Source organism: Pholcus phalangioides, unplaced genomic scaffold (assembly GCF_987345545.1).
Source record: "Pholcus phalangioides strain wild (caught in Gottingen) unplaced genomic scaffold, Ppha-v1.0 ptg000007l_1, whole genome shotgun sequence".
Classification (NCBI taxonomy): Eukaryota; Metazoa; Arthropoda; class Arachnida; order Araneae; family Pholcidae; genus Pholcus; species Pholcus phalangioides.
In genome coordinates, this window is record NW_028301600.1 from 51,851,561 (window position 1) to 51,877,179 (window position 25,619).

At 35.7% G+C, this 25,619-nt stretch overlaps 1 protein-coding gene across 1 annotated transcript in view; it reads right to left on the reverse strand.

Annotated features, from left to right (window-relative positions):
* Nucleotides 1–25,619, reverse strand: part of LOC149085464 (protein O-mannosyl-transferase Tmtc3-like) — a 195,450-nt gene that overhangs the window by 67,471 nt on the left and 102,360 nt on the right. The window contains exons 4-5 of the mRNA XM_089233480.1: nucleotides 10,192–10,273; nucleotides 9,134–9,245 (exon numbers count right to left, since the gene is read on the reverse strand). Of these exons, the coding sequence (XP_089089606.1) occupies nucleotides 9,134–9,245; nucleotides 10,192–10,273 (194 nt within the window). The remainder of the gene's footprint in view (nucleotides 1–9,133; nucleotides 9,246–10,191; nucleotides 10,274–25,619) is intronic.

A 25,619-nucleotide genomic window follows, 5' to 3' on the forward strand; every position in this document is an offset into this window, starting at 1 on the left:
CAAGCACATATTAGTTATCTCTGTTGTTAATTTTTTTTTTCATTTTTTTGGAAAAAATTTGAAATGCATGGTTAAAAAAAAACTCACATATATAATATTAGGTGGGGAAACATGGTTCTTACCAGAAATGATAGGTAGTGCCAGACGAGCTGCAGTAGTCGTGCTTACAGTCTAATTTGCATAATCGATCATGTTGAAAACATTAAAGTGTGTTCTAGGTAGTACGCGAAATTTTTTTATTATTTGAAACTTTTAGGTGTAATACGGAACGTCTAAAATGTCTGTTAAAAAATCTGAAATTCATCATATCATTTGGTTCCACTGAAAATTCAAGCGTAGTGCTTTCAGAGCTACACACGATCACGATAAATTCCGTCTTAGGAGACTTCACTATGAGTGCCAGAACATTAGAATACTGTTTCTATTGTGGACATTCCCCTCGACAATCCAACTGGAAATTTCCCGTTGCGAGGGCAAAAAAAAGTCGCCAGACGCACATTGACACACAATAAGGTCATATTGTCTATCTGGTGGTCAACCAGTGGTGGAATCACCACGGAATAATCTCCTATGAATTTCTTCCGAAAATATATATCTCGTTTTTTTTCAGTATTCTTTCTTCAAAACAATAAATTTCTGGCAAGAATTTTTTTCCTCCGCCTAATTTTACATATATTCAATTACTACGGCTCGGATTTTTATGCCCTTAAAGATGAAACGTCGTTGCTGATCGAGATAGATTCAGGTTCTATAACCTATCAGCAACGACATTTCATCTTTAGAGCCTAAAAATCCGATCCCTATTAATTGCATACATTATAAAAAAATATATTTCAATGTTTTTCTCTTCTACTTTAATAATAAAGTATAATCCACTGTTTCCCCAGTAATTTTTTTGTTTTTGTTTTGTAAACCGAATTATCGTTTAGAAACTATTTAAGTAAAAAGAAATTTTATGAATTTATCTATCTTATGTATTTGTGGAATAAAAATCTTTGCGGATGAGAAGCCATCTCACGGGACAACTTCTAAACAGAAAGAAATATTTCGAATCTAATTCGGTAGAAAATATTCAAAGCAAAGTCTGTAGAATATCTCTTTTAAAGAATTCATCGAACGGCAAGCATATGCAGCGAGAAATAACCGGAGAGCTGAAGAAGCTAAAGTATATAACGCTCATGACTTAATTACTTATTACTCATTTCTCGTTCGAATTACTGAGCATTCAGCTTCGTCTTCGAAAAATTTCTTTAGCAGTCCAAACAATTTTAATAAGTTAAGATATAACTTGCTAAACTACGTCGAGAGAATTGAGTTTCAAATTCCAAGAGTAAATCTTTCACCCGCGAATATATATATATATATGTGTGTGTGTGCGTGTGTGTATATATACATTACAAAGAATTTGACACCATAAACCATTTAAGGGGAGAGCACTAATCTGCAGAAAGAATGCGAGTTTATTACACTAAAACAAATTGCTCCCACGCGCAGTCAAATATTTCTCGCCGAACGTTGCGTTTTAAAAGTTTAAGTGTTTGCACTCCCTTATGCAATCTGAATGCAAATTAATTGCCGCGTAATTATATTCTCCAAACTCACGCTGTGCGTGATTTTTTTTTTTCTTCAAGTAAGTTGCAAATTCTTAGACGAACTTCTCGAACAATTCGTCGTCGAGAAATTTGTTGGACAATATGGACTTACTTCTTTTGTAACTAATTGCTTTCCTTTAAACTTTTAGATGAAGAAATCAATGGTAGATAGAGATGCAGAATAATTTGATGTGCCACTCTTTATTTAAATATAATTTAAATATTTTGAAATTGGTTAAAAATTCTGTGGTCGGTGGTGAATTTGAAAAGAATTTTTTTATTCAAACAACATTTGTGAGTAGAAAAAAATGTTAATTAAAATTTTAAATTTGCATCTTGTTTTATAAGTTTCATAACCAGTATAAAATTTAATCACAAGCCAGGATTAAATAGTTACAAATAGCAATAAAATTAATCACGTCAACTGGAAGTTGCGAAATTATCCTTGTAGGCACATGCTGTTGGATAACGTAAATTTATTTACATGAAAAGAAGTAATGTCATGATGTAGAGTTTACATCGCTGAGAAAACCGTGAGTACAACGCAACACGCACAGCATGCACGAAATTACAACTTATTCTCTGTTCGAAAACTCTCGAATTCTCTTGGCCGCAAGAGCAAATCTCGGGTGCCACCTATATTTGCGGAGACGGTCGACTTTGGCAGTTACAGACTTCCCATCTGGTTTCATAATGCCGTCTAGGTATGAAACTAGGAACAATCTTGTAGGTATATAAACAATGCGGAGCATAAACAATTATCAAAATATGTTACATAAAAAATTCGAAGCATAAACAAGTACAGTACAAAATGCTGTACATAAGCAATTGAGTACATAACCAAAATCAATTATCTGACGATCACAGTTCAATAATAGAAGGCAATAAAATGATAGAAGGATTCACACATATTCACACATACACAAAACAATTGTTCATTCTTCACGAGAACGATGATCTGTGGCCTGATAAGTGACTTTTTTTCAAGGACGTCTTATCTAAGGCAAAACATCACTGGTGTTCCTGCAATGTTGTTGCAAGGTGTACTTGAGGTTAGGATGTATCAGCTACCTACTATGTACATGGGATCTCTGGGACCTCAGACTTTTTGGAGCTTTGGCGACGAGAGCCTACAGTTCTCGTCTTCTTTCGTCTTGTGCAAATCTACATGCTTCTGGAAGACAGATTCGTCCTCGAACTTTATCTCACAGTATTGACAGATGATCACCCGGGAGCGAATGGCTGTGACTCTGGCGATGACAATGACGACGTTGTCGTTTCCTCGGCGTACGCCTCGATCAAGTGGGTTATGATGTGCTTCATCATCTGCAACTTCTGACCAAATGTGGACTGGCAGATTCCGCCAACCTAGGCAGCCGGCGAGCAAATGGCAAACACGACCTCACCGCTGCTTGAAACTGGTGACATTGGGGATATGAAATTTCTTCTTCAGTATTTCTCGGCTCGTGAACGTGCCTCTGAAGCTAACTTTTCTGGGCGAATGTGACTTGGCAGACGTGACATTTGAATGAGTTTCTGGCGTCGAGCGGAGGATTCGCTGCAACCCTTTGTTTTTTCACCAACCTCTGGATGAGTATAAAAAACAAGCCTGCCGTTCGGTATCGGCAATAACTTGTAGGTCCCGGTCTAATTAGCCCTCGTGTGCAGAAAATGACAGTGGTGCGACAAAAATGATCAAATGAAGTAGGGTCTCCCCCCCCCCCCCGATTTGAAGGCATCCTGACGTTCGCTTAACAGGGCACTAAGTTGAGGCACTAAATTGACGTTGAGATTCAAAAATCTGAAATGAGGTGATCTGAAAACCAACACCTTTTCTTGAGATCTGCTGCGATGCCTGCTGCCGTCAGGAAGTCCAATCCCAGCAGTGATCGGTTATCCTTTGCTTCTGGCAACACTAAGAAGGGGGGTCTCAACCGTTCGATTTCCAACGCGTACAGATACTTCCTATTTCATAGACACTGTTGATGGACCGGACACTATCAGCCAGAGAAATAGTTGTGGTTGTACTGTTTATTGGTACATTTTTACTTAGGAAAAACTTGTATAACAGTTCCCTCGCAAACGAGTGCGTCGCACCTGTGTCGATGCATATCAGACTTTTTCTTCACATACTTAAATTTCCATCAGCGGTAGCGATACCTGAACCTCTGTGGGTTGACAGCTGTACAAGATAGCGTTGTTAGTTGGAGATTTCACAGATGTCACTGTCGATGGAGAGCAATTTGGATATTTTGCCTTGTAAACCCTGGCATGCGACATCCAAAGCAAACAATAAAGGCCTCGTTTCCTCTCGGACAACATCTTATGAATTTGAGCACTACTCAATTTTGAATCAAAATCTACTAGGAGCGCATCTTTCAAGGTCGCCCACGAGCTGATGCCTCTTTCACCTTGGATGAACAACCTTGCAAGACCCCGGAGCCACTTCGCGAACACAAACAAATGTAACTCCGACCACCTAAAAATCTGAGCCATGTTTTTCAGCTCCTCGACAAACTTCTCGACTGGATAGTTGCTTGCATCATCAAACGGCTGTATCGAGAGTTCTCGACATTGTTCAGGTTCATAGAAAACTTCATCGCGAAGCACTCGGAATCAGTGGAAAGCAGGTCTTGGAGCTATCGACCGGTTGTCATCGTCTACCGGAAGTACCATCTCTGACATCTGGTGCAACGCTGATGTCGGTTCACGAGTCCGAGCCGTCATACATTATTGGCCGTTTGGTTTTCATCGTTGTTGGAAATGAAAACACTGTGATGGTCGACTTTGGTATTTTCATGAGTAATATAAAAATGCCTGATCATGGTGTTGGTTTCTTGGTCGTTTACTCGAGGTTGTTTTAACATAAATTTATTGTAAAACAAATTTTTGAAATAACTACGTCTGAGAATACAAAAAATAGCATACTTATATTGGAACGAGGTTTAAAATTTATTTTGAAATTCTTCGTAATCTCTGGGATTCATTAGAATAAATCTCTTGTTTCAATGTAAAAGAAATTGGAAACTCTCAATCCTTTTTTATTTGAAATTCACGAATAAGTGATGTTATTTATTGATTTTATTGAAAATGATTTTCTTAACTATCACTTAACGGAAATTTTTTTGAAGAAATAAACCCAAAATGAATACTATCATAGGAAACAGACAAGTTATACTCGTATTTCAATAGCGGGAAATTTGGATCAAATATAAGTTAGAGATTGCACTTACTTTTCCGTTTTTAAAACGCAAATAATCTACCTTTTTACAGTCGTCGTTGAGAAAAAAATGCTCAAACTCTTAAATTTTACTTTGATTTGAAATTGTTTGATATTGAACGAAATGGCTGGGGTACAAAAATAATGCACTGAAATGATACTTGTGCAGTACATGTTTACCAGGGAGCTGTTATCTACATTTTAAAAAAATAGAAGAAAAATATATTAATGCATACAGTCAATTTCCTAGTGTACATTTTATTCATATCATTTACCAAAAATGAACTCAGAATGTTTTCGCTTCTATAACTTCATGCAAACTGCCAGGGTTTTGTCCTTCCTCATCCCTTGCATAACCACTACAAAACAAACTAGACCCAAATTTCGTTATATATATCAATTAGAGCACTTATTTCTTCTAAAACCAATCGAAAAAGTGTCATTCGAGAAATATCGGAGCTCTTCTCCGCTTGTCTACTCAGCAAGGAAAATAGTGTCTACGGATTCATCCAATGCCTAGAGGAATTTGTTTTCTATATCTTTAGAGATACATATACCTAATACCTCTACTGAGTTTGCTTGGGTGATTCCTCGCAATAGTTGTACGATACCTGGCCTCGGGAAACTTTCAGGTATTCAGGTATAGAGGAGGTTGTTACATGGTGTATGGAAAGCAAATTCTCAACATCACTGAATGATACGAGTGACTTCTCAAACTTGAAGAGTAACGAAGCTCTAACAAAGCCGAGAAGAGTAAAAGCAATGACAACTTCTCGACAGGTATACCTTTCGTTTCGCTCTTCGTATTCATCGTTAAGAGCATATACTGCATTTATTTGCAACGGTCGAATGATTAACAATACAGATGACCATTAGTGCATTAGGACTATTTTCAATAGAGATTTTGCGAGAAAAACACTCAGGGAATATTTTTAGATGCATTCCACCTTTTTCCATGCCAGTATTATTTGTCAGAGGACTAATTTTTTATGGGAAATATAAAAAAAATAATAATATTTGTCCTAATTTAGATGTGCGAATGTAATATCAGATTAAAAAAAATCGGTGGATTTCAAAAGAAATAAACGCCATCATGTACAGGGTGTCCTACAAAGGACTCCCTGATTTTAAAACGAGATAACTCTCAAACGGTGATCAATAGAAGAATAAAACTAATAGCATGTGTATTTTTAACAATGTAAAAATGTGATACAGAATGTGATGTGTTAGAAATGTTGCCAACAGGTGGCGCTGCACACTGAAGCGTCATTGCGAAGTTCGAGAAATAGGCTGTGAACTGCAAGCAGAGTCGTTGCAATCACATCACAAGCGATTCAAAATGTGCACCTTTGGCAGCACAGAGAGGGTGCAAAAGAAGAATGACATCTTCACTCAACCTTTGTAGTGTCTCAACGGAAATGGATGCACATGCCTCTCATATCAAATATTGAAGCTCGCCCAGTGTTGCAGGTTTGTTCCATAAAACCGGTGTTTTTCAATTTGCCCTACAGAAAATAGTCGCAGGTGATAAGATCGGGGATAACATCGGGTGTGATCGGAATGAGATCGGGGCAATCCATGCCTATTCCAATGCATGTGGAACAGTTCAATGCAATCAGTCTGTTCTCGAACTGTTCCTGAAGAAAGTCAAAAACCATTGTGGTACAGTGTGGTTGGGCCCCCATTTTGCATGAACCATGAAGTGCTTCGTCGACTCTCTAACCCAGGCGACAAATTGTCTCAAATTTGTAACGTACCGTTCAGTAGTGGTCGTTTTCACCATTTCTGTGCTGCAAAAGATGCACATTTTGAATCTATTGTGATGCGATTCTCTTTCTACAATGGTAAGCTTTTTTTGACATTTCTTTTCTACAAAATAGCTGATTTTGATGAATTGTATTACAAGATATTTCAGAAATAAAAAGTTGTCTATGCAACACGCTTATAATTAAAATTAGAAGTAATGTTCACAAATGCAATGAACTATATATCATATAGTGGGTGAACTATATATATGCTGATTCCTTGGGAATACGTGAAGATTACGGTATTATTGTTATTATTAGGAGTAAAATTGTTGGAAATGCAAGGGGGTAGAGTTGCCAGGGACGCCGGAGGTTTAAAATATATTTGGTGTTACTTGAGGGGTCCAGCCAAATTTTGTATACTGACCACATATCCCGGTTTGACGCAGATGTCCCGTTTTTTATTTTTAAAATGGAACAAAAATTTCGATTTTTTTTCCTCTGACCCTGACAGGTAGACAACGTACTGCCCTGCTTCGGAGAGTTCTGTCTTTCACTAATGGCACGGCTATGATTATTTAATCAATTTTTTATTATAGCAAAAGACCTCTCCTAAAGTCTGTGCATCGGCTAACTTACAGTTTTGCCTCGCCCTTTTTCATTTCAGAGAAATGAACGAAACCCGTCTTTAAGTGCGTTTAAAATAATTTTATGCAAAATAATAATGTGTGAGACTGATACATGACTGACCCCTCATGTTCCGCCAATTAGGGGAGTCTGGGTTTATCGGAATTCCGATTAAGAAGAAAGGGTATTAAAGGTTCTGACATAAGGCAGGGCTGAATATATCGCAAAAAAATCTGGGCACCAGAAAAAATTTTAGGCACAAAAAAAAATTAAAATAATGCTTCGTTTGATTTTTGAGAGCATGGCGACCATCTTTTATGTTGGCAGATATGCTGATATAAATTCCAAATATTTTGTGCTGCTCTCAGCCTGCAATTTAGTAACTACACAAAGAACATTTTAGGCGCCAATACCAATGTTTTAGCCAACATGGTGACCTGGTGTCTGGGATTTGTCCAGCCCATTCCTAGAGTGCCACGAGATCAATCAGTGGTGAAACGAGGTGTTTGAGAGATAACCACATTTTAAACGTGTTTATATGGCTATGCTTCTCAACCAGTGTATCGCAGTTAATTAAGGTGTCTCCGAAGTGTCTCGAGATTTGGCAGACGTTCCCCGACACATTCCAAACTCCTTTGGTGCATCGTAACCTTTGAACCTTCTTATGATTCTTCCTTAGGTGTCGAATTTTGAAAAACCCCTTCTTACTGAATACGTGATAAAATGAAACTCTTGACCCAATTTCATATTCATATCTTTAGTAATTTTGGCTCGGCGATGATGAATCAGTCAGTCAGTCGAGACATGTATTTTGTATACATAGATTTTTTGCAGAGTTTGCAAAAATACGAAGTTTTCCTTCACAGTGGGCAATAAAAAAATCTTTCCATGCATTTAAACTTATTTGTGCTGACTTACATCGACGCAGCACTTATTAAATTAGCACTTTGTTAATACAGTAAAACACCTCTTAACGGACACTCCTCAGATGCGGTCACCTCCTCTTTTACGGCCAAATAATAATTTCCCTTGTATAATAAAAGTATGCATTTCAAACTCTTGATTAACGGTCACCCCTCTTTTATGAACGGATTTTGTTGTCCCGTCGGTGTCCGCACAAGGGTTATACTGTAATTTAATTACTGTATTGTAATCGAATTTTGTATTTAATCTTAGCTAGAAAGAAGGTAATGACGAAAAAATTGTCTAATTGTCTATACTGTAACTTACCATGAAAGTCAGCTGAAGTGAAGAGCGGGAAATTGTTAAATTTTGGATGAAACACAGTTTGCGGCATATTCACGATAGATGTTTACGTACATTGCGTGTAGTAACTTTATAAATTTCAAAACCTTAAGCACGCGATTTTTCTATTCTAAAATTTGAAAACTGTTCCCTAAATTCGAAAAAAAATTTAGATTTGTGAAGCTATCATTTTTTTTGGAATAAATGAAAAGTACGGCACTGGAAAAAAATCGAAACGAAAACACTCACGTAATTCACTGCGTTCTCGCAAAGAAAACAGTATTCGTTATGACTAGTTACGTACAACTGATGACCGATTCGAAAAACACAATATTTGTTGCATACAAAACGTCATTGATTAGTCATTTCCATTTGCCCTCCATATGTCAAACCTTGTGATTGCAACGACTGCTTGCAAAGGACAGTTTATAGCCTATTTCTTGGATTCTGTACTGCAACTACTGTGTGCAACATCAGCTGGCGACAACATTCGTAACTGATTTTGAAACGTCTGTGTATCCGATTTTTATGACTTTCAAAATAAACATACTACTTGTTTTATTCTACCAATCAACGTTTCCGAGATATTTGATTTTAAAAGAAAGGAGTCCTTTGTGGGACAAGTGAATTATGTGAAAAGGATAAGTTTTTGGAACTCCAACAATGAAAGCAAGATTCATTGTGAAAAAAAATGTAAACGTTACCTCGTTTAGATGCAGTACCCTTTTCGCTATCTTCTAAACGCCAGTAGGAAAGCAATGCCCATAAAAAAAATACGGCGGACAGCAGCTCAGCTCTACCTACTACACTGGCAACCTAAATGAGACAGACATTATACTTATGAATGTATTTTTATTGAACTATAATAACATATAAACATACTCATGATTCATTCACAGGTACAAAACGTGTCATCAAATGGTTACCTTATCATTAAATTATGACAATGATCATTCTGAATAACTACTTTGTTGATTAGAATTCATCGAAAGAAACCAACACATCAAACAATCTTTCTCACTATAATATATCTATCAATCTACCACAAATCGGTTTCAATTTTTTGTATAATAAATGCATCATAACCTGTCATTTTAAAACAGATTTGTATGCATTGGAAATTTATTTTTGTGTTAGTAAAACGAATGTAGAGAAAATAATAGTTTTCAAATGATTCGGTATGGCAGTTCAATTTTTTTTATTGTATACGGTCCAAAGAAATGAATTATGGTTACTCACACTAGCATGAATTTACCAAACAAAATATAGACCATATACTCGTATATATGATGAATGCATTTTCAGTTATATTTATACTTGTTATGTATCTGCATGTTTCAATCAATCTGTATTAAGGCGCGTATACACTAGCGCGCGGATCATGCAATGAAAACATTCGCAATTGGTTGTTCAGTCATTTGTACGGTGTTGCGAACGATTCTTTAGCTGTTTTCACCGTACCCACCTGGAATCAGTTTTTTTCAACGAACACAAAGGAAGTTGTGTGTACCCACGAGCGGATTAGAACCGCTGCAGGGGTCGTGCGTTGCAAGATCTGCGTGCTAGTGTATACGCCTCTTTATGTGATTATGCATGAGATCAACTTGTTCGAAAAATGCCCAGCTGTGTATTCATAAGACATTTTAAATACTGGAACTGAAAGGAATTTTAGCATGATATATGCATATAATTTTGAACAAATCTGGATAAGCTGAATTTTTTTTCGAATTGCATGTGTATAAAATATGGGAATTTTACTCACAGCATCTGTGTGGATCGGGTGAACTGCGAACAATAGCGCAGCCACGAACGCATCGTTAGCTCGAAGTATTTGGCGACAAAACCTAAAGGTGGAAAATAACAAAAGCTTCAGTGTTATATATTACTTTAAAATATAGTCAAATTTATATGAGGCAAACAGTACAGTAAACGAGAAGTAGATAAAAACAGAGAAAGAATGCCCTCAAGGAAGCGGGTGAAAAAAAGGCTGGAAAAGAATGAGAAAACACTTTCTTTCGTCATTAAAGAGACTTGGAAGATGTAGCTGCTGTGGAATTCAGTAGAAGTAATATGTTAGGGTAGGGTACGAGAAGAGTACGCGCGTGTGCGGCGGTAATTAACGAAAGTGCAGCAGCAGAGCTCTGAAGCTTCTACTGTACCTCTCTACTACTTCCACTCCAAACATACTCGCTCACACTATCTAACAATCAATCCATCCATCCATTTAGAAGCAAGCATGAGAGAATAGAGTAGTTGTCTCATTAGAGCAGGGCTAAAAGCGCATACTCTGCGTTACCTCGGGAAAGTGATCTAAGAAAGCATTTGGAATAGTCGGAAAAAGCAATCCAAGACTCGATTGAAGCTGAACTTCTCAAAATCGTTTAGCAAAAAAAAAAACAAGGAGTTTTGACCAAAAAGGAACAATGTATTTAAGCTGTAATTGCATTAATTGCTATAAGAGTTTACCCTTGGGACTATAAGCGTATCATACCTAACGCATGATTAATCAATAACCTAACTGAACGTACGGTAGTTTTTATGTTTTACACTAGACAGCAAAATCGTATTATATGCAGTCCTGATATTCTAAAAATGGTCTTTGTACGGGAAAAAAGATCCAGAAGATATGAATAAATATTTATTGAAGCTACTTAAAGCTGTATTTTATCTTTACGACGATTGGTAACTCCCCAACACGCAAAAAACATATTAAATAACATCAAATAAATCATACGGAGAGATGAAGTTGCATGTGACCATCTGGTACCTTATAGACGACTACATATGGCGGTAGATTTTTTACTTTCTGTGGAGTCACTTGAAAAACCAAGTCTTTCACGGAACTGAAAAATTACATCTGTAATACACGTAAATGACCATTTGGATCGAGACATTGTTATGGTTTTCTGGGAATTTCGTTATACGACTACGAAAATTTATTGGTGCAAATAATGAATGCATGGAAAGTGTGTTGCAATTTCAGTTTTCCGAGATCTATAGACAAAACAAGCAATTAATTTGAGAATTCAAGACGGTTGAAAATTTATACTGGTTCCACAAAAACATATAAAACATGTTTTTTCGTTATTTAACCTTCGAACTTGTGTATTCATTTTTTCGACGTGCCGTATGATGTACTTATGGCTACTCCATGAATCTGTTTTTTGAAAGAATCAGTGTAACCATAAGCATGGGTTTTTATTTTTATTTAGAAAAATATTATTCAACTTCGTTGCGGATATCAATCAATATATTTCACCTCAACCAATTTTCAATTTTCTTAAAAGCATAGTAATACGATATCTCATCTAAATAATACCGCTTCCATGATCGCATGTATAACAAACAATTGACTTCACAAATGAGTTGTGTGTATCTAACGCAGCATAGAAGATTCATGTTGCATAATTGCGATAAAAATGAATACCGACTTCGAGAGTCAGATTTTCTATCAGCTATTATTTTGTGGTGAATGAGAGATGCTAAAAGTACATACTATCTGCATTCTTTTCCAAAAGAAGATTAAATATTACTGTGCGGTCATCACTAAAGCACTGGCATTTCCTTTATTAGAAAGTGGAAGGTTTAATATTAGCGTTAAAACACCTAATGTTTCTAACATACTAGTGAAGAGATATTTGGCTTTGAGTTATGAGAATGCTATTGCGTTTGGCAGGTGCCATCGAAAGGGCTTACGAGTGGTCAACAGGTAAGATTCAGTTCATTTCGCGATACCTTCATTCCCTAGTCATTGCGAAGTGAAGATAAGTTGCCTAACCCTTCTGTCATTTTCACGTTAGTTATTACAAGAGAGCACAACGTAATATAAACCATGAGTTCACAAACCGCAGATGAGCGTTTATGAGGAACTTACGGATACCGTTATTAACCGATAGCAGAGCTCTTGATGCATGGAACTGACAATGAACAGCTGTAATATGTGAGGCAGACTGCTATACACCAAACAGCGTCGCATCGGAAATTACAGAGAGCAAATGATGTTTGCGAGCAGATGTGAGACATATTGTGTGCGTACGCCCAATCATCAACAATGACGTGAATTAAACAGTTTTACTTCCCTGATTTCTACAATTTGACGTAATCATGTTCTGATGAAGGATGAAAGGTTTGATTTCCTCTGCGTATACGTTATCCGTTTCCATGTAATAACTACGATTTTAATAAATGTTGTATGCACTTCAAACCTATCAAGTGTTAATATTCAAATCAAATGTGGGTAAGCCAGGAAATGAAATGCAGTCTATAAATTAAACTCTCCTATGATGATATTAGAAAATCTTACATAAAATTATGACACTAACAATATATATATATAATTTATTTATTTTTTGAATTTATCTAATATATCCAGATTCCCCGACCAATTTGTTCGTTTAACAGCTGAATAACAAAATGAAATACAGTGCATAGAAAACTATCTGCTGAAATACTCCTACAATTTTATATATATATATACACACACACTATGATGAAGAAAGTCCCTTGGCCATATTTTACTAGCGAACCGTTGATTCTAGAGCCATACTTCCAATTAGAAAAATATCCAAATAACGTGTAAATCTCAGATACGCCATTCATATTGCAAGGGGTTGAATACTTATTAAAAAAACTAACTTTTTTATACGCACGCCTTTCCTTAAAAAATCCAATTAAAAAGATGTTGCTCTGTCTCTCTTAATGCCAACAAAGAAGTTCCACGTTTCTAAGGACAATATTTGTTGAGATATTTCAATTAAAAATCAGAGAAAAAGTTGAGGAAAAAAACAGCATAAACTAACGGACAAGCTCATTATGATGCTCTTTTCAAGCTTTTCTCTAATTTTCAAATTAAAATATCTCGTCAAATATTGCACTTGGAAACGTGAAATCTTTCGTTGGCTTTAAAAAAGACAGGACAACGGCATTCTAATTCGGTTTTCAAGTATAGGGTGTCCGTGTAAAAAGTTTTTTTTTTTTATTTTAATAACTTTCCATACTTAGATGAGACCATAATCTTTTTTATGGGCAGTCTTATATATTATAAATTATTTTCAAGATATATGCTTTTATATTGAGTTGCTGTATTTTAGTTATATTTGATATCCATATTTTTATGGGCATCTTTTTTCAGCCACCTCGTTTGGCAACTTGCCTGTTGCGGCCTTTGTGTTTGTATTTGTATAACTACACAACCCCTTGAAATATGAAATATGTATCTGAGGTCCACACATTATTTGGATAATTGGAAATATGCTTCTACAATCATTGGTTTGCTAGTAAAATACCGTGTGTGTTGTTACCTATGTGTAACATGTAGCACATAGGTAACGCATAGGCACCCTGTGTAACATGTACACAGGGTGCTCTGGTAATGGACCGTCAAACTTAGAGGGTTGTTAGTAGGCATCAAGAGGAACCAAAATTTCAATTGAGCATGGTGTCACAAACCGCGTTGAGAGGGTGAAAATCGCGAAAAGCGCATGCAGGTTTCGACGTCACGCTGGAACGACAAAAAATAGTATTAACTACAAAAATATTTATATGAGTAATTATTACAAGAGTTGTTGGAAGTAGCGGCCGCTGACGTCATTGCACAGTCTACAACGACGTAAAAACGATTCCCGGACGCGCTCGAACATACCATCACATATCAACCTGTTAATGCCTGCCGCATCGACGACAATCCGCGCTATGAGGTCCTCCTGTATGCCCACAAGCTTCGCATAAACGATTGATTTAAGGTGACCCCACAGGAAAAAGTCACACGGATTGATGAACGCATTCAGCGATCAACTGACATCTACCTTTCGTCTCCTCTGAATTCGGAGCCTGCATGCGTATTTCGCGATTTCCACCCTCTCAACGTGGTTTGCGACACCATGTTCCATTGCAATTTTTGTTGCTATTGATGCCTACTAACAACCCTCTGAGTTTGTCGGTCCATTAACAGAACACAATATATATTTATACTAGTTCACTGATTATTAATAAAGTTAAATTCTCTTCTCCCTGTTTCTTTCTCTCGTCAGAATACAGGAAATACATTTCCGATAAAAATTCGAGATATAAAATGACTATTCGGCGCCATTCGATAAATACGTAGAATTATATTTTGTCTTTCGAATAGAGAGATCAAAAATTCAAATGCATCCCATTTTTACATCTTTGATCGGAGAAATTCTCGTTGTCGAAATGATCATCTGAATTGAAATTGAGATCCCTTTTTATTTTCCGAGGAACGACTGTAGTGCAACGTGAATTGTATTCATAAACCTTAGGGAAATGAATAATCCGAAACTAGATATAACAAAAAGAGAAAAGGAATCAAGTAGAGAGTAAGAATGTGTACCGGGAGAAAGGATTGTCCTTTACTTGACGACGTGTAATGGTTCATCCAAACAATAATCCTTTCCCAGCACATCCCGTCACCAGTATATACATGTTCTACTCTCTACCAATTTTCCTTTTTTTTTTTTTGCTTTCTTCTATCCTTAGTGGGCTTTCAATCGAACCGTAAAAATGATCAAGGATTTTTCATCTCCTACCTGTGTTTTGTCAAGATTCCGCTTTAGCGTGCAGTTTTTGAGTGAGTGCGAGAAGTTCTCGAGCGTGAACTAGACTTTATGTAGTGCATTTTATTCCGCTTGAACAAAATCTATTTTTTTTTTCTAACTCCTACCTATTTTTTATTTTTATTTTTTTTGTGTCTTTAAAAAAATTGCGGGGATGAGCTTTTAGAGATACTCCAGAACGCAAAGTCAGCGTTTCTTATATTTTTGAAATTAGTTTCTTTAGTAAGAATGTGCCGCATTCCTTTTTTTAGGGATTCGATTTCTCCCTTTAACTACTTGAACAAGTTGAGCTTTCAAACAATCGTGCTGAAGATGTTGCGGAAAATTTTCGAAATTTTTATTCATCTTTAGTTTATATATTTCTATATGTATAAATATTCACTTTTTGAAATTTTTTTGTTCAGATTTAGTATAAAGCAAGATCTTGGGCAGTGTTTTTTTTATTTCCACATCTTCGAAAATATGCGAAAAAACTTAATAAGTATATCAAAATAATATAAACTTATAATAAAATATAATATAATTATAAATATATAATAAAATATAATATAATTATAAATATATAATAAAATATAATATAATTATAAATATATAATAAAATATAATATGATTATAAATATATAATAAATATAATATAAAGTAATATTATATTCGCGCAAGGAGCCCCCGGACTATATCGGTACTGCACATTGTCTATTTCCATTCAGAAGAGAAAATAAATAAATGGTGAAACATAATATTACAAATATTCGGTAAATGCATGAGAAAAGTATTTATTAAACAAAATGCTACATAGGCCCTGAAGTAAAGAAAAAATAACTGGCTATAAAAAAAATAAATGAACTAAAATGAGAAGAAAGTATTGAAAAAATACGAACAATATATACAGGGTGTCCTGTAAGTGCAGTGCTAATGCGACGTTTATCTCATCAACCGTTCATCGAAGACGTATGATTTAAATTTGAAAAATGCTCAAAAATCACCCTGTACCAGTTTTGAAAGTGAAAATACAGTGTGTCACAAAATAAAAAAATCTAAATTTTCGTATGGTCCAATATTCTCTAACTTCCAATTAGAAAGTTCTTTCCCTGTGTCTTCTGAGTCCAACAAAATAATTCCATGTTTCTAGGTGCAATATTCGCAGAGATATTGAAATTCAATAATCGGAAAAAAGTTGGGAAAGAACAGTATAAATGAGCGTTGTGTGTTAATTTTTGGTGTTATTCCCCAACTTTTCTCCGATTTTTGAACTAAAATACCTAAGTGAATATTGTAGTTTGAAACGTGGTTTTTTTATTTTTGGTTGAGCTCAAAAAAAAACAGAGCAACAACTTTGTAATCGGAAGATAGTAGATTGGGGTGTATAAAAATTTAGGTTTTTTTATTTTGGGACATACTGGATTCTCACTCTTAAAACTGGTATTGGGTAATTTCTGAACGCCTTTTGAACATTTTTCAAGTTTGAATCATACCTCTACGATAGGTGGTTTATGAGATAAAGGTCGCCATAGCACCTACAGGACACCTTCTTCGCTCCAGAGGTGCACATAATGGATACCTCATTTTTAACGGTTTACACACATGTACCTAACTTAAATGGTGTTTGTGAAGATATCGAACCAAATTATTTAATCAATTAGTAATTATTAATTCAGTTTTTTAAAGGGTATTCTGACATACAATACACACAAATCCATGTAAAAAAACTTCTTAATAGTCAATTTTGTCTCAGGTATGAAGAGAATATCAAAAATTTCGAAGCATTTGAAAGAAATTAAAATTAAGGTAATTACATTAAAAAATGAGGTAATTATTTTTAATAATCATGGAGCTCTCACTCTCTCAAATGTTTTCTGGTTTTGAAAGAAAATTAGTCCGCTGCTGTCACCGAGTTAAGTTCTAAGAATCTAATGATCTTATGTGGTCAATTTTCTGTCATGTGTCTCTGAAATCGAAACATATTGAATATTGAAAGACGACCATCGTTTCCCTGTGAGATTTCACAGGAGCAGAAAATACAGACATTACTCGCAAAAAATTTAGGAATTTCTAAAGCGATCAATGTTGAAAACTAAATTCAGTCTTGGTGCAGTTAAATTTATGATATAGTGGGAACTATCCTGAATTTAAAAAAAAAATTTAAATGTAGTATCCAGATAACTTATATATAGAATGGGTGGATTTTTTTACTTTTTTTATCAGATTTTTATGTTACAGTCAAATTGTTTACAAGTGAATTTTCAAATCGACGCAAGAACTATTCTAGATTAGGTTCTGCAGTAGGAATTCAATGTGATATTCACCGTAAAGTGAATGAATTCTTTCGACCATACTAATTTCGTGTTCTAGGCCGTATTTCATACATGTATTTGAAATATAATTTTCAGTAAAACTGAATGCCTCATTTGTCCAAAACATTGATCTTTTGTGTATAGCTCGAATTAGTGGTATATTAATCAACCGAATCATTATTAAATATATTACTACAGTCGAATCCCGTTATAACCAACTCCAAGAGAGTGATAAAAGAATTTCTGATTTTATTAATTATAACATTCGTTAAAAAAATTTAGTTACAGCGGAATTTATTCTAATGAAATAATTACTCTTTACGTTCCAGATAATAAAAAGAATGAAGCTAAATTTCAAAAATAATTCAAAACCACTTAAATCAATTATACATTGATTTTTTTCTCCTTTTGTATAAGTTTCACTTATTTAACATAATTGAGGCAAGTAATCCGTAATTTTTTATTTTTTTGTACAAGTATCGTAGAAGCCGAGGAAATAACAAATCTCATCTGAAGTATACGCGCTCTCAAACGCGCGCAATGCTTGAAACAAATGCTCGGAAGGTGGAGATAGACGTGAAAGTCTGGGGGGGGGCACGTTGATGATTGCTGGGGGGGGGGCATGATGATGATGATGCCAATTCCCATATACGCACATACACCAGATCAAGTAGGCTCCACGTTTGACGCTGGGGAGGGGGGCACCCCCTTCCCTGTAGAACGAGATTTTCTCTATAACATTTTTCGTTGAAATGGAATTTGACTGTATATATATGAAATTTTGTAAACTTTTAACAAAATTTAAAAGGGTTTCATACATTTCGACATGGTTAAAAACTATGCTCTAATAGAAATACAGTAAATCCTTCCGAAACGACCACTATTGGGAGCGTGAAAATGTGGCTGCTATTGGGAAGTGGCCGATATTGGGAATAGCCATTTTATTTCTAAAAAACATATAACTAAAATTTGTTATTTATATAACATGTCAAATGATAATTCGTTCTGTAATTGATTACGTTAATTATGTAATTGATTCCTTTTGAATATATAATTATATTGATACTGAATATTATAATAATTGATGAATCGACAGGGCCGCAACTAGAGGGGAATCAGATTTCGAGTAGATTTGGTGTCCCGGGTGCACGACTAGAGGAGGCGTGAATAAAAAGTTCAAACTCTACTTTTTAACTCTCCTCCAGCATTACAAGGGGGTGTCAAAATGTGTGCATGCCCGGCTGACAAAGCATCTAGTTGCGGCCCTGTTAATCGGTTTAAAGCGCTATTTTGACATCCTACAGTTTAGGCTTGCAGTGCTCAGCAGAACAGAACAGAAACGCCTTGGCGAGAAACACTCCTACCATGGACCAACACGGTGTACCAGCAACCCCAAATAATTCTTTATTCCCACCCACGACCGACTAGACCATACATGCTCGACCCATGACGGGCCAGATGTAGCCCTCGGAGTGACCTAATGTGGCCCGCGATCTCAAACCTAATTTTGTAAGAATGAACAAAAGTGCCACATTCTGAAATCACTTCACACATTTACAGACCACTTAAGTAACCAGGGGCGCTGTTCCAGATCACCTAAGTAACCCGCAGCACAATTTCAAATCACTTAAGTGACTCGTTGCACATTTACAGATCACTTAAGTGACCCGCAGGACAACTATACATCACTTAAGTGGCCCTTTTCTCCTCTCCATTGCCTTCAATATGCTCATATATCTCTTTTATTCAGGAAAAGAAAACATACATAATCCGCCCATAAAATTCGGTAGTAAAAGCTCGATTGAAAATTATTTTTCTCATAACTATGTGGTTTTTTTTTCTGACTCCATGTCCAAAATGGCCATTGCTTGGAAATCGTTGTTCGGAGGTTACCTGTAATGTTAAGTCCATGGAACGAGTACGGTTCCAACAAAAAATGTGGCCGTTATTCGGAGATTACCATTTTTCGGAGGTAGCCGTAGAGGAGGTTTTACTGTATCATTAAAACCACTATTTAAAAATTGATTCATTTTAAAATTTTATACATAGTTTTGATTGTATGTGTTATCCTATGTTAGCATAAAGTTTTACATACCTCTGGTACTTAACTTTTCATAAATTTTCCAAAAAATGCATTAAAAACAGCTTGTGTGCATGATAAAATACCATGACTTCAATGTAATTGAATAAAAATCAATTCAAAATAAAGGAAACTGCTCAGCTCATGAAATGAAGCAAAAGGTTAAAATTTCATTGATTCTCCTTTCTATCTTATTTGAAATTAAATTTTGAAATTGAAATTTTAAATGGTAAAAAGTTTTAATTCAAAAATCAATTTTAAATCAGATTGATTCAATGAAATCTCAATATTTTGCTTCATGAACTGACCAGTTTTCTTTATATATTTTTAATTTTATTTTTTATTGAAGTACATTGATGTGATGGTATTTTACCATGCATGAGAGCTGCTTTTAATGCATTTTTTTGAAAATTTACAAAAAATCAAATATCAGAGATATGGAAGAATAGATAAACTTTGCCTAATAACACTCAGAAAAATTCACCAACGAAAGGATTTGGTCTTTTTCATTAGTGAATTTTTCTGAGTATCAGAGATATCTAAAACTTAATACTGGGCTAGCATAGCACATACAATCTAAAATACGTGTAAAATTTTGAAATATAAACCAATGTTTATTTTCATTCCCAATTTTTACACTTAATAAACCATAACCAATTTTATGTGGTACTGCAGCTGTTAATAAAATAGTAAATGAATACTATATTATGAAGAATATTATTGATACCGTTCTAAATTGTAGTATCTATTTTTAAATGATAATTCAAAACAACGATTGTTAGAGAAACTCGTATTTGAACCTTATAAATATATGGACACACGTGGCTGTGTGCCCGGAGGAAAACTCCTTTCCACCATCCAATGGATATTCTACATTTTTTAGGTTTTTTTGTTCGCGAAGCTTTTAAATTTTAAGGAATGTCCGGTTCCTGATATGTTGGGAAAGATTTCTAGAGTTCTTCCCTGAGGAGTTACACATGAAAGTTGTCTCCAATCTTCATGACCCCTATTCGATATTTCTCTTTCGAAGATGCCGCCGCCTTGAGCGCTTCATTTCACTTGCTTACTCTAGAAATTTTTTGCAGTACTTCAAAACTGTTTATCAAACGAGAGACTGAAAAAAACTTTGTATTTTCAAAGCAAAGGAGACGACATTTCTGTTTTATTTAAAAAATATGAAAGTTTTTTGTTATTATTATTCCAAAGCGAACATCGATTTCAGATTTTAGTTAGAAATTGAAATATTGTGAATGTTCTTTTTTTATCTGATGTAGCATTTGTGTTTCTCTGACTAATTTATGTTATGGTTACGAAAAGTATTCCAATTCTTTTTTATGATATACACACTATTTTTTAGATAAAATTAAGATCATATTCTTAAATTTAATATTTCGAACTTAAAATTGTTCCTTGTCTTGGTTATCTGTTTTGGAGGAGGTGTTCAAAGACTCCCGTCCCCACTGTCCACTCCTCTCTGATGCATACCTGTCCAAGTTGCAACTGCCCTTTCACAGCCTATCACAATTAATTAATGCACCTGCCTCTCTCTTACGCCTACACTTTTATGACCATCCTTTATCAAGATATATGTTATGTAATCACTTTTCTCCATAGACACCGGGGAATAAAGTCATGTTCGTTTGCTGCTTCGGATATCACTTCGCTTTTTGCTTTGACCTACTGTATTTCAACTATTAAAATGTCCTGATGGGACATAGACGCGCACTGGAAAAAAATTAGGATGACCCTTCACTCAAACTTCGACTCGTCTGTACAGCACGTGCGCTCACGCAATAAACCGGATTTGTGCTGATAGAAAGCTTTCTCCTGGTCAGAAGCACCAGTTAACGTTCAATTTACCTGTTCACGAGGAAAACAAAAGATATGAGTGACTTTGAACGCGGCATGATTGCGGGAGCCAGAAGGGACGGTTCCAGTATCTCCAACTCCGCAAACTTTCTTGGCTTTTAACGTGCAACAGTATCTCGAGTCTTCAAAGAATGACAGCTAAGCCAAAAAAGTTCCAGCGGAAAGCGGAATAGTGAGCGACAGTCGCTTGTGAACGTAAAAGGTGCCAGGTGACTGACACACATTGTGTGCAGCAGCAGAAGAGCTACAATGCAACAAATTGCAGCGTAATTCAACTCGGGATCATCGCAAAGCATATCCGTATGCTCTACAAGACGAATTTTAAAACGAATTGGTTTTAATAGCCGGCGACTAATAAGAGTTTCTCTGATTCCGCTGCAAAACCGAAGAAAACGGCTTTCGTGGGCAAGAGAACGCGGAAATTGGATACTTGATGAATGGAAGAAGGTTGTCTCGTCTGACGAGTCAAGATTTCTTCCCCATGACTTTGATGGCAGGAACTGTGTGTGTCGCAAGTAGCGCGAAGCCATGGATCAGGCATGCCACATGACAGCTGTCCAAGCGGGTGGCAGTAGAATCACGGTCTGGAGATAATTTTTTCTGGTATGCTCTTGGTCCCTGATTATCATTGGAAACATCCGTGTGCTTACCTCCACATCGTTGCTCACCACGTTTATGGCCATAATGTTTTCTAATGATGATGGTTATTTCCAGCAGGACAATGCACCCTCTCACGAGGCTGGAATTATCCCAGATTGGTTTGAGGAACCTGATACAGAGTTTCAATTGCCTCAATGCCCCCGCCCCCGCCCTCAGTCACCCGATCTCAACCCAATTGAGAATTTGTGGGACGGAGTTAAAAGGTCTGTTAAAAACTCCGAAACACCACCCTCTAATTTGAGGGGATTAAATGCTGCCATTCCGTTATCATGGGCTAATATTCCTCCTCAACGGTTTCAGCAATTTGCAGAGTCCATGCCTAGAAGGATATCTCCTGCTATTAAGGAGAGGAGGTCCCACACGATATTAGTGGTGAGTAGAAGGGTGTTCCTATTTTTTTGGCCACTGGATGCATATGTGCCGACTTTCACCACTACAGGATGTGTTCTATACAAATGTTTGCAAAATATTTAGATTTTCCACAAACACATTTAAATTTTTAGCAAATATTGTACCAAGCAGCTCAAGCTTCATGCAGGATATCTAGAAATCTCAGCAGAGAGAACCTGTATTTACATTCCCATTTCTTCTCTAAAAATTATGACGTCCACTTTCAAATAACGTGTTTTAACGATGAAATTTTTTTACGAACACAGAGATTTTACACTAAACGCTATATAGATTTTTAATCTTCAAAGGAGCTTCGAATATTCTCCCACATTCTTTCACTAAGTTATGTTCGTAAAGTTCCGTAATTTTCTGATGGGTAGTAGACAGCCAGCATATAGAGGGATTATATAACACCCTGTGCATTGGTGTGCAATTCGATAGAATTTTTCGGCGGATATACTGTCTTATTCCCAAAAGGAAAAGATGTCTTACTATTTACCAACAAAAACGATTCGTGGTCGCTGCTGTTCTTTACACTCGTATGTCATTTCCGTTAGCCTTCCCTTGAGTTGCTTGTGTTCGAACTTTGCTTGGATTTTTATTTATTTTTCTCTCTCTTTCCATCTTCTTCACTCAGATTGATTCGATTTGGTTTTTTTCGCACATCTGCTCGAGATCCGGTCTTCGACTATTCATTCAGTAGTAGCTTGGTGAAAGCATCTCCTTTGTTGCAGTGCTCCCGTCGGTTTTCGTCAAGGATCCCAAAACCATTTGAGCCTTGATTTGGTCTTGTCAGCATTCATTTGCTTTTCATTCATCGTATGTTACTTTGCTTGTGCTTTACTACGCTACATTTTTTTTTTTTTTTGTACATTCAAAGAATGTTCTTTTCGTTGCATCGAGCTACGTTTGAAAAGAGATTTTTTTTTTTCCTAAATGAAGGTAGAGTCTTAAGTACCTTCAAAAGTGTTAAGTGAAAAAATTCTCTGTTTCTGACTACCTTTTTTTGAAGGAAATAAATAATCCTATTGAAACTATTGAAGAATGCATCTCTCTATTCATGGGGCAAATAAAAAAAAAGAGATGTGTAAAGAAAAATAGAGAGAAGTTGAAGAGAAGTCAATACTCGAAGTTGTTGTCTATAACCACAGTTAGATGAAGATTATGCTGACAAAGAACTTCGAAAGGACATTTCACAGCTTCCCAATAAAAAATAAGAAATGTAAGATATTTATTATTACTAATTACCATATTTTAATAAATACAAATAAAAATACAAGGGCCACAACAGGCAAATAAAGTTAGTATACTAAAGAATAGAAACCCTTTCAAATAGGTACAAAAATTTGAAGAAAATGGTGCTATTTATGATTTTTAATGGAATTCTGAACAACTGTTACTTTTTTCTCAATTTTCCTATGGCCAACAGTCTTGTGCCCCCTTAAGCCTCGGAAAAGCGGAAGAATGACTTTGAGAGAACGCGAAGAGACTTTTTTAAGAATGAAACCCCGAACATTCTATTCACTTTTTTGACCACCGCTGAACAATGTTCAGAAAACCTTAGCCACTCGTCAATGAGAATTCCCAAATCGGTGACTCTAGTTGCATCCGGGATAGTGATACCATTCAACTCGTAAGAATTCAGTAGTGATACCATTCAACTCGTGAAACGTAGGTTGTTCGAACCAAAATGAGCAACCATGCACTTTTCAACGCTAAACGTCACGCTCCACTTAATTTTCACATACTGCAATCCTGTTTAAGTTGGTCTGGAGCAACCCCCATCGCTTTGATTTCCGATTCCCCCCCCCCCCTAAGTTCACATCATCTATGAATTTTCTAACGATACCATCGATACTCTGATCGATTTTATCGATAAAAAGTGAAAAAAATTATGGGGCTAAGGACAGACACTTCCTTGAGGGACTCCACTTTTGAGTGGAGTGCAACGTGTATAAGGAACCCCTTTATGCCAAAAATTGGGTACAAACATAGAGGGGGGTTTCTTATTCATGGATAGTTATAGATATCAATTATTCAATTCCACGAAACTCAAATCAATTTAAATTGCAACACCGCAAGCCCCGCGACAACTAGTTGATGTAGCTGAAGTTGATTGTGACGTACCAGTTGAGAGTGATGAGGAATTTAATAAATGGTGTCTATGATGAACATTTTTTTTTTCATCTTAAAACAAAAAATATCTTTGATGAAAATTTTTTCCAAATTTTAAGCCTAAAAATTCAGAGGATTTCTTATACTCAAGTGTTCCTTATACACATTAAAATACGGTAAATAATACGAATGAACTCAGAAGCAGATAGAAGCAGCATAAAAGTTAATTATCTTAATGTGAATTTTTAGAGAAGTATTGAAAAATTATTTTATTCATTCATTCAATATTGTTTGGCCGAGGTTTATACAGGGTGATCAGCGAATAAGCCCTTATTTCAAAATTAAATATCTCTACAACAAAGATCGATAGAATTATGCGGTAAATGTCACGTTTATTAGCAAAACTGTAAGAATGTTGTACAAAAATTTCGAAAATTTAGTTTTTTTTGAAATTTTTTAAAATTAAAAAAAAAAAAAAAACTAGAGATTTTGGGGTTCCGAAAATCCTCATTTGTGTGAAGAAAAACCACTGCATTCGCCTAAAGTTACTGCATGGGGTGCGGTATGCGCCAGAGGCATTATCGGCCCTTTCTTCGTGCGAGAAACGATTACTACTGAACGTTACGTTACAATTTTGGAACAATTTGTCAGCACACATGGCGCATACCGCAGCCCACGCAGTAACTTTAGGCGAGTGGCTGCGAACTTTTATGCAGTGGTTTCTCTTCACACAAGGGAGGATTTTCGGAACCCCAAAATCTCCAGTTTTTTTTTTTTTTTTAAATTTTAAAAAATTAAAAAAAAACTACATTTTCGAAATTTCTGTGCAACGTTCTTACAGTTTTGCTAATAAACGTACCGTTTACCGCATAATTCTATTGATCTTTGTTGTAGAGATATTTAATTTTGAAATAAGAGCTTATTCGCTGATCACCCTGTACAAGAGGATGCAGAAGTTATGTATGACGAAAATGACGATTGGTGATACTTATTAATTTAAAGTAATTTGAAGCTAATAATTTATTTTGAAAATTTTCTAATGTGTGTTTTATGGCTGTAAAATTTCTAGAATCACCATAAAATTGTGCAGATAATGATAAAAGTGATATAAAATGAGACTTGCATAGAGTAATGAAAATATTGAAAGTTAAACACTTTTTATAAGAAAAAAACACAATTTTTATTGATAAAAACAGACGAAAAACAATGAAAA